At 17.8% G+C, this 10,426-nt stretch overlaps 2 protein-coding genes across 2 annotated transcripts, besides 19 other annotated features; both read right to left on the bottom strand. All coding sequences in view use genetic code 6, as the record gives it.

The window, feature by feature from the left end:
- Positions 1-44: 44 nt before the first annotated feature.
- Positions 45-2,103, bottom strand: IMG5_131740 (hypothetical protein; the record flags this gene model as incomplete). The annotated part of the gene is made up of 2 exons (XM_004031989.1): positions 45-900; positions 941-2,103. The coding sequence occupies 2 exons, from the start codon at positions 2,101-2,103 to the stop codon at positions 45-47; spliced, it is 2,019 nt and encodes a 672-aa protein (XP_004032037.1).
- Positions 1,606-1,712: a microsatellite.
- Positions 1,645-1,702: a microsatellite.
- Positions 1,645-1,749: a microsatellite.
- Positions 2,104-3,045: 942 nt separating the features above from the next.
- Positions 3,046-5,091, bottom strand: IMG5_131730 (SET domain protein; the record flags this gene model as incomplete). Its single annotated transcript, XM_004031988.1, has 5 exons — positions 3,046-3,530; positions 3,615-3,792; positions 3,830-3,944; positions 3,992-4,566; positions 4,886-5,091. Coding segments are annotated over 5 exons (1,559 nt in total), but the record flags the coding sequence as incomplete, so codon positions are not given.
- Positions 4,459-4,529: a microsatellite.
- Positions 4,489-4,541: a microsatellite.
- Positions 4,499-4,550: a microsatellite.
- Positions 4,503-4,556: a microsatellite.
- Positions 4,746-4,778: a microsatellite.
- A 215-nt stretch (positions 5,092-5,306) lies between the features above and the next one.
- Positions 5,307-5,379: a microsatellite.
- A 1,063-nt stretch (positions 5,380-6,442) lies between these two features.
- Positions 6,443-6,488: a microsatellite.
- A 262-nt stretch (positions 6,489-6,750) lies between these two features.
- Positions 6,751-6,801: a microsatellite.
- A 2,042-nt stretch (positions 6,802-8,843) lies between these two features.
- Positions 8,844-8,886: a microsatellite.
- Positions 8,887-9,165: 279 nt separating this feature from the next.
- Positions 9,166-9,205: a microsatellite.
- Positions 9,206-9,845: 640 nt separating this feature from the next.
- Positions 9,846-9,934: a microsatellite.
- Positions 9,928-9,980: a microsatellite.
- Positions 9,940-10,016: a microsatellite.
- Positions 9,976-10,027: a microsatellite.
- A 214-nt stretch (positions 10,028-10,241) lies between these two features.
- Positions 10,242-10,283: a microsatellite.
- Positions 10,245-10,283: a microsatellite.
- Positions 10,284-10,426: the final 143 nt, after the last annotated feature.

Genomic DNA, 10,426 nt, shown 5'->3' with positions numbered 1-10,426 from the left:
ATAATTAAATATATATATTTATTTCAATTATATTAAAAATTTATTCAAAATAATATTTTTATATGAAATTTTTAGTTGTATTTAAAAATTTTCTATTTCGAAATACTTTACAAAAATTTGTACTAATTACCTTTAGTTAAAATTGTAAATATTTATAAAACAAACAATAAATATTTTTACAGAAAAATTTTAATTATAAAATTAATTTTTGAAAATAATAATTTAATTTATAAGTAATAAATTATATTAATCGATTTTATTTATTAAAATTATTTAATAATTCTTTAGTAAAATTTGAAATATATTAATGATGAAAAAAAAATATATATATATATATATTAATTATATTTAAACTATTTTTTTTTATTTCTTAATATATAAATGAAACTATTTTTTTCATATTTATTATTCTTCAGTATCTTTATCATATATAATCTTAAGAACTCCATTTTCAACTTCATATGTAGTCCATTTTCTTTCATAAATTTCCGGTATTTTAAAAGTAAGTGTAAAATCACCATATTTTCTTTCATTTTTATCCAATTTTCTATCATCATCATAAGGTTTTTTTTAGTTCCTTTTACAATAGTTATTACATTCTGCCTATAAATAGTTATATCATCCCTTGACATACCTGGAATATCCATCCAAATAGAATATTAATCACTAGCAGAAATATCAATACTCGGCACAAAATTATCTGGTCTAGTCATGACTATACCACTACTATCAATTTACATTTACGGAATTCTGAATTTTTAATCTTAGTGTTCTTTTGTTCTTATAAATTTAATTAAAGGATCCATAGATTCTATTAATTCAAGTTAAACTCCAGTTTTGAAATATTTTGAAAGCTACATAGTAGAGAATTTTATTAATTAATCAATTACAGGAACAGGTCTATTTTATATTTATATATATATCTATATATATGTAATACCTAGAAACTGGTACAAATACAGCCTTTAACCAATATCTAAGTAAGGAAAAAACCCAAGGATTAACTTGTTTTCCTAATTCAGAATCGTCATTTGCTAAGCAAATATGTCTTGTATATTAAGTTTTGAACCATACTACATGCTTTTCAACTAATTAATTTAATATGGGATCTTTTGCTGCCACTTTAGTTTTTTATACAGAACCTTAATTATAGATTTATGTGACTTATGTTTTCCATATATGCTCTAGTATTTCAGAACTCTCAATTTCTTTAAGATTATGTATAACTATGATTTCACGGAAAGTCTTATTAGGAGAATTCTATAGGTTTCTGGATAGTTTATCTAAATATCTTTGATCTAAAGAGGTGAAATCATTCACTACACAAATAAAATAATCTGCGATTTCGAAAACAAGGTCTGTAATAATGACTTCGGTTGCCTCTTTTTCAATGATAGAAAGCTCGTTATTTATTATTACAGGAGAATAAGAACCTGCAGTATCTACAAGAATTAAATTAGTACCGCTATCGACGTTGACATGTTTAAAAGAAATTCCTTTGGTGGTAATTTCTTTCCAGAAGGTAAATTTGATAGTGTAAGATTATTCAAAACAAAAGTTTTCCTTTATCGTATAAACCAACGACTGCTACGAGAGCACCTCCCCATTAATTTTAATTATAATTATTAATTTTTTATTCAGAAGTATTATTTATTTATTATTATTATTATTATTATTATTATTATTATTATTATTATTATTAATTTATTTTTACGAATTTATTTATAATATTATGTTATTATTATTTATATTTTAATTTTAATCATCAATTTAATTAATTAATTCTTTTTATTTATTAAAAACATAACCATGTTCTTAAAAAAAAGAAGGACTTAGTTAAATTTTCCAACCTTCATATGATACTTCTGTTACTAAATTAATATCCACTACCCAGTCATATACTGATGATTAGTCTTCATTTGAAAAAGGGCTTATTTATTAAGGATTTCCTTTATATCTGCCTGCTTGTCTTTGATTTTTAATTTCAATTTGGCTTTTATAATTTTTAAGTTCATTCGAAACTGTTTTCAGCTTTTTTTCTAGAAATTTTATCTACTTTTATTGCTAGTCATCACAACATAATAAACGATCCAAACGTAACATTTTGTCTGTTTTTCGTTTGTATATTTCACTACATACGGCTTCTATTAAATCCTGAATTTTAGATATGTCCCGAATTGAACGGCTCATTTTTAATAAATTATCAATTATGAATTCCTCTTCGGTTAGTAGTTATTTTATTTCGGATATTTTTTAATGGACAATGCCTTCCTCGATGTTTGTTTAACAACCTTCTTCGTCCTATAGTTCTCTTTCAAGGGCATCTAAAAGGTACATTTCGAAAGCTTATTCCTTTATATTATCAAAAGGAAAACCTTCTAGGCTTGAAATGGTTCGTCGGTTTATATTGTTTGTATTTTGATCTTATTGATGAGGAGGTTGTAGTGAACCCCACCAAAATTATTTTTAAATTTGTTGCTGGATATGGAGGTTTTCGGGGATATTTTCTTTATTGTTAATTGGACTTAAAGCCTTTTATTATATTTTCTATATGGATTTTTGGATTACTTCTTAACTGTTTGATAATTACTTTTCTTAAGTATCCATATTTTTTGTTTTTAATTTTTTTTTTTTTTTTCTTATTTAATTATTTTGGATTTGGTTTTTTTTTTTTTTTTTTCCTTAATATGCTCTTAATTTAAATTTTAATTATATATGCACTATTTTATGTGTTTTTTATAAATATTTTTATGTATATTTTTTTTAAATTATGATGTTTTTTTTTTTACATTATATATATTTGAGAGATTTATTTTTGTTATTTTTTAAGTTTTTTTTTTTTAATAATAATATATTAACTTTTGTTTTTTTTTATTTTTTTGTAAAAAAATTAGTTGCTATATTTAGGTATTTCTAATATATTTTAACACTATTTTTATTATTATTTTATATTAAAATAAATTTTTTAGTAATTTTTATTAATTTTATATTCTAAAAATTTAGTCTTAAACTCATATATATAATTTAATATTTATATTAATATATTCATTTTAAACATTCGAATACTTCTTTTTTAGGGAATTAAAACAAATTATATTCATAACTTTCATATATTTATAATATGTAAGGCTTAAGTTTATATCTATTTAAATAACTTTCAACTAAATTTTTTTCATTAAACATTGGCTTTAATAACATATCTTTGTCCAAAATGTAATTTTCTTTTAATTAATTTAATAATATTAAAGCCTAATTCATCAAAGATATTTATTCTTATAAAATTTCCTTTTGATTCAATCTATATATAATAGCAAACCTATATTTATAATTTAAGTTTTGATTTTATAAAAGTTCTTTATCATCTTTTATTGTTGTAGTAAATCTACTTAATAAATAACTTAATAATCTAATAGCAAAAGATAAAACAAAGCATTCGTATACAGGAGATACAGGTAAACTTACCATAACTCTTTTTAAATCAGGTCCTTTATAATGCATCATTAAATATAATCTTAAATAAATAATCAAATCTAAATTTTATAAAAAAATAAATACAAATATGGATAATATATATAAAAAAATATATATATATATATTCTTATATTTTTATTTACCTATATTTATTTTATTTTTTTTAATTCTAAAATTTTATGTAATGTCATCTAAATTAACTTTTTCTTATTTTTTCCAAACAAATCCTCCTTTACAATCTTCTTTTTCTAGAAATTCTTAAAAAACTATTTTTTCAAATAAATCATTATTTAATTATTCTTATCTCATATTTATCCAAAGCTTTTTATGTTTATATATAAAAAAATTAAATAAATACTCTTAAAGAATATGAATCATATCTATTTTTATTAAAACAAAATCCATACCACATTAATAGAAATTTATTTGTTCTTTAACCGTAACAATTATAAATTTATTAGCCTTTTTTTTCTCTGTTTTTTTATTTTATATATATTAATATATATATCTTGATTTTTACGGTTTTTATGTAGTTACTACAAAATAATTATCCTCATCATCTTCATCGAACCAACTAAAACCTGATTCGTCAGAAATATCTGATATATATGATGATGAGTTTGAAACACTTTACCATTATTATTCCTAATCATCTTCTTCTTGATTTTAATTTTATATTTATTAATTTTTATTTTATTTTATTGTTATTTAGTTAAGTTTGATAATACAGCCATCTTCTTCTTTTTAAAACAATACATCTTCAAAATAATTTTTATTTGTAGAATATTTTTTTTATTATATTTATTTTGGAACAATATTAAGAAACTTTTTCATTTCAGCAAATTTTAGTTAATTGTTTTAATTTTTTCGTTCTTTTTTATCGTCTTCTGATGTATCATTATCTTCTGATTCAGTTGTAGAATACATTTTATTATCAAAAATATTAAAATTCTTATAAATATAATTATATATTTATATAAAAAGTAAATATATATATATATATACATATAAATAAAAATATATATTAATTATATATTTATTTTATTATATATATATATTTTAATTTATATTTTTTTATTTTTATAAATAATATTTCTAAAAATGTTTTTTTAAAAGATAATCATTTTTTCATTACAATTATATATTATTATAATTTTTTTTTATATTCATTAATATTATTATATATAATATAATATAATGTTTATTTTTTACTTTTTATTATTATATTTTATTTAAATTTATTTTTGCAATTAAAATTTTCAATTCGTCATTTTTTTTCCAATTTATATTTTCAAAATTTATATTTTATTTAGTTTCTTCATCTAAATAATCTTTATATTATTATATGTATCTAATTCTTTTATTATTGAAACTTTATTTAAAAAAATAAAATAAAACAAATATAATATTATACTTAAATGTTTTTTCTTTTTCCATTAATTTATCTTCTTAGAAAATTTAAAGATTTAATTTATCTTTTTTATTTTGTATTATTCATGTTTTTTTTAAGGTTCTTTCTCAAATCTTTTATTTACAATAAAATGTGTAGTTGATTCACAACTATGGTTAAACATATCTGCAAAAGGTACTAAGCAAAGACTAGGTAGTGTCCATCCATATCTAATTAATTAATGTAATATTTTATTTATATATTTAAAAAAACCCTCTTGTCATACATAATTCATAACAATAATAAAATAAATGTTTGTAATTTATATTTTTATCATGAGGAAAAAATTCAGGATGAAGATTTATGATTATTTCTATATTTCGCCAAGATTTATCCATTTCTCTTTATAATACTTTTAACTTTGATATGTTTTAATAAAAATCAAATATAAATATATATATATATATATATATATATATATATATATATATATATATATATATATATATATATATATACTTCTTGTTTTATACAATTATCTTCTAATTAATCTATTTAATCTTCTTTCCAATCTAAAAGTGTATATGACCTTTTAATTACTTCAAAATATGGATACCAGAATGATTCCTTTCCTTTAATTTTTTAGTACATTAAAAAAATTGCTAATATATTAAATTCTGAATCTCCACATTATTCTTCATCAAACATTTTCGGGTATCTATTTATTTTTAAATATTTAATTATTTATTTTTTATACTTTTCTATAATACTATTAAGTTCACTTTTATATACTTTATCTTCAGAAATAATTATTTTATTAGGTACAATCAATATAACCTTTTTTTAAAAAATTTAATTTGATAATTTTAATCTTTATTATAAAGTAGACTTTATTTGGTTCTATATCTTAATCAGCGGCTATTCCCAGAATACTTAAAGGACCAAAAGCAGATGGAAATTATAACTTTTTATATTTTTTTAATAGGTTTTATATTGTTTTTATACTCCTTCGTATTTAACTTCATTATCTTTACACCATTTTATAAAATTTATATAGGTTTAATCATTTTATAATTATATTGTGGCTTCTATATTTAATTAATCTTCTTCTTTTATTTTTTTTTTTATTTTTTTATAATAAAGTGGTGGTTTATTTATTTATATTACCAATCATTAATTATTTTAAATTTTTTTTTTTTTTTAAAAAAAAATTAAAATTAAATAAAAATTTGTAAAATTTTAATTTTAATAAATAAAATAACAAATAATAAAAATGAAATTTATAAATATATATAAAATATAAATAGAAAATATATTTTTTTGTTTTTTAATTATTAAAGTATTTACTTTTTATTATTATAAAAAAATATATATTATAAAAGCAATTTTTTTTTTTTATTTCTAAAATAATTTAAATAATAAATATTGAATTTAATATATTTCTATATCTAAAATTAATGCAATATAACTGTATCATCAATAAATATAAAAATCTTTTATTTTTCAATTATTTTATTAAATATTTTAGTTTTATTTTCATCTTTATTAAATATTAATAATATTTAGAGTTTTGATGATTAGATATATAAAATATCTTTAATTATATATAAAAAGTATTTTATATTATTATTATATTAATATTAATAATAATTAGAAAATTATTATGTTTTTTTTATTTCGAATTTTTTATATAACTATTGATTTTAATAGTTATCTAATATCAAATTTAATATTTTTTTAATAAAAAATAGGAAAGAATATGAAAAAGAGATATTCATAATTTTCGGATTAATTTAAAATATCAAAAATCTTTACTTTTTTAAAAATTAAATTAATGTATTAGAGTTAAAAATAATATAAATAATTAAATTAAAAATAGAATATAAATTTATATATATATATATATATATATATATATATATATATATATATATATATATCAAAAAATTCAATATACTAAAAAAAAGGAAAGAAAAAACATATTAGTTTCTTTTTAGTAAATAAAAAGAAAGGAAAAGTATATGTAAATCAGAAATATGTTTAGGATAAAATAAACGACGATATAAATATACATAATGGATTATTTTAAAAATTATGATTTAATATATTTTTTTTTTTTTTTTTAAATAATATTTAGATTAGATATCCGAAAATTTAATTTTTAAAAAGAAAAAAAAATATATATATATATATTTTTTAATAAATAAAAATAAAAGATATATTCATAATACAAAATAAAATATAAATTTAAATATATATATAAAATTAAATAAACAAAAAGATAAATTTATATTTTAATATGGAATAAATATACTAAGATATTTCTTTGTAAAAACTCTTTCATTTCCTATATGAAAACAAAACTTGTATCAGATGTATTTTCCGTTTTTTCAAACTAAATGACATTTCTCTATATAGATAGCCTTAAACCTATTAAAAAATGCTTGAAAATTTAAAAATTCCTACAGAAGATTACAATTCTAATTTATATATAAAAAACGGTGAATAATGTATTATATGTATAGGAATTTTATAAGAAATAGACTAGGAAGATTATATTAAAAAAATCCACAAATAAATAAAAGACTAAGATTTCGAATTTTCGGAATTTAAATTTTTCGTTAAAACTCCTTTAAGCCCCTATTTACGTTTTTTGAACATGCTAGAGTACATTTCGTATAATTTAGAGAATAAAAGCAATTATTTTGAGGAGAAATTGCATAAAAACTGGAAAGACTAGTATGTAGATATAAAAAATGTATACAAATGGGTTCTTTCTCCTATTTTATCAGATTTATTTGGTGTAAATTCGACCTCTTCTATTGATTGTAACTTCATAATTAATATAAATATAGAAAATATAGACGATGAGCAGTACACTTTTGCTCCATTTGCAGATATTGTATTTGATCGAGAAGATAAAAAGTATAAAAAGCAACAAAAAAACAATAACAAAGAAATATAAAAAAGCTAATAATAAATATATACTCAATATAATTTAGAATTAATCCAAAAACTTCCCAGACAGTAATTTTTCGAAATAAAACTAAATAAAAATCTCTACAAATAAAACACTGTAAAAAACACGACAAATGTTTAATGCGAAAGCAAAAGCATTTTAATTATGGGAAATTACTGTAAATATTCTAGATATATGAGTTAAACGCCTTGGTTTATAGACGGATTAAAGCTATATGAAACATCAATTTAAGAGGAAATATCTGATGACCTTTTTCCCAATTTTTTAGCTAAAAACTATAAGTTTTCAACAGGAGGAAGAGAAGATATAGATGTTAGAATGCTCGGAAACGGAAGACCCTTTGTGATTGAGGTAGAAGATCCCAGAAGGAGAAATCCTGTTGATTTAGAAGAATACTAGAAGGCCATTAATATGAATAAACAGTATTTAAAAGTGTTAAAATTACATTATACAGATAGGAAATGCTTCGATGTTCTCAAATAGAGTGAGTAGTTTAAGATTAAGAGCTATGCCTGTGTTATTTAGGTGAAAGAAAAAATTAGTGAAGAGGATATTTAAAAGATCAATGCAGTAGAAAACTTGGAGATTCTATAAAAAACTCCTATTAGAGTATTACATAGAAGAAGTTAATTAATTAGGAAAAAATACATTTATAAAATGAAAAGCTTCAAATTATCAGATAATCATTTAGTGCTTTTTTACTTTCCTCAGCAGGAACATATATTAAAGAATTTGTACATGGAGATTTGGAAAGAACTGTACCTAATTTAGGTAGTATTTTAACAAAGGAATGTGATATTTTTTAATTAGATGTTTTTTAATTATATTAAGATCTCTCAGAGGAAACTATAAAGGATTTTATGGCTAATGCGACTATAGACAAAAGAATATAAGATTATTAATGAATTTAATTTATATATAATAATATATATATTAAAAAAGATTAGTATTATATTTATTTTTGTATATATTTAATTAAACTAAATTAATTTAAAAAAAGTATTAATATAAAGATAAATTTAAAAAAAATATAAATTTATATATATATGCATATTTGTTTTTTTATATTTAATAATGAAATATATTTTCAGTATTTAATTTTGAAATAAAATTATATTTAATACGTAAATAAATAAACATATAAATAATTATAAATATATATTATATATCATATTTTTTTATATTTGTATTTTTTTTTATATTTAATTTACTTTAATTATTTACTAATTTAAATTTCTTTTAGATATAATTCAATGTAAATTACATTATCTATTTTTCTTTTTTTTAAAAAAAGAAGAAGAATATATTATTATATTTATCATAATAATTTTATTTTTAATTTTTAATTTTACTTTTCTTTTTTATTTAAAATTGTTAATTTTTTTGTAAGGATTTTATAACAATTAAAATGGATATTTATATTTTTTTTTATAAAGAAAAAATATTATCTAAAATATTTTTTATATATAAAGTTTTTTTCATTATTATTATTTATTAGCACTAAAATTATTTTTTTTTTCATTACGGATGTTACTTTTTTATTTTTCTTAACTATCATTATTTTATATATCATAATCTGAATTATCTTCATTTTCTTACATTTCTAAGTATTTTTTAACTATTTATTTAACTTCATCTGTAATATTATCTTTAGGAGGTTTCACAAGAATTTCTTTTGATTTAATATATGCTTTATCAAGCACTGTGAAAAAGCTATTTTAGAAAATATTTTTTTCAGACAATTTCTTAAATGTATTATTAAACTAAGTAGCTAATTCACGAATTTCGCTTTCTTCTTTTATAATTATTTCATCAGTTCTTATTTTTTGTAATTATTTCTAATTAAATGCATTTTACATTATTCTTTCCATTTTGAAACTAATTTATTTTAATGGATTTGTCACATTTCTAATAAATTCTTCGATTTTAATATTTTATAAATATAATATCACTATTATTAAGAATATAAATAAACTAATATATACATAAAGTACTTCACTAACTAAAATAAAAAAATAAAAAAAAATAATATATAAATATTTATAAGAAAAAAAATAAAAATATATGTAAAAAAAAATAAAAATATATATAAATTTAAATATACATTTAAATATACATTTAAATATACATTTAAATATATATATATATATATATATATATATATATATATATATATATATATATATTATTTACGTAAATTGCTCTGAATTTCAAGATTTTATTCTTTTTAGTTAGATATTACTATTTGATAGAATTAATTTACATTATTAATATTAAATAAGCCTGCTATTTTAATATATTAGCAATCTTCTTGTTGTATATTTTAATTTTTGTACATTTTTTATCTAACTATAATATTTTTAATAATTCTTCACAATAGCAATCTTATTTTATTTTGTTTTTAATAAAATTATTTAATAAATATATATTTAAATAAAATTAATAAGTATATATTAGTTATTATTTATAATTTATTTACCTTCTAAAATTTAAAATATATTATTATTTTAATTATTTTAATTTTCTTCTTTATTAAAAAAAAGAATTTTTCCTTATTAATCAATTAAAAATGTATCATAATTTTA

The sequence above is a fragment of the Ichthyophthirius multifiliis genome (assembly GCF_000220395.1).
Source record: "Ichthyophthirius multifiliis unplaced genomic scaffold scaff_1120509251029, whole genome shotgun sequence".
Classification (NCBI taxonomy): Eukaryota; Ciliophora; class Oligohymenophorea; order Hymenostomatida; genus Ichthyophthirius; species Ichthyophthirius multifiliis.
Note: the sequence above shows the minus strand (reverse complement) of the source record. Positions and strands in the feature narration are given on the sequence as shown.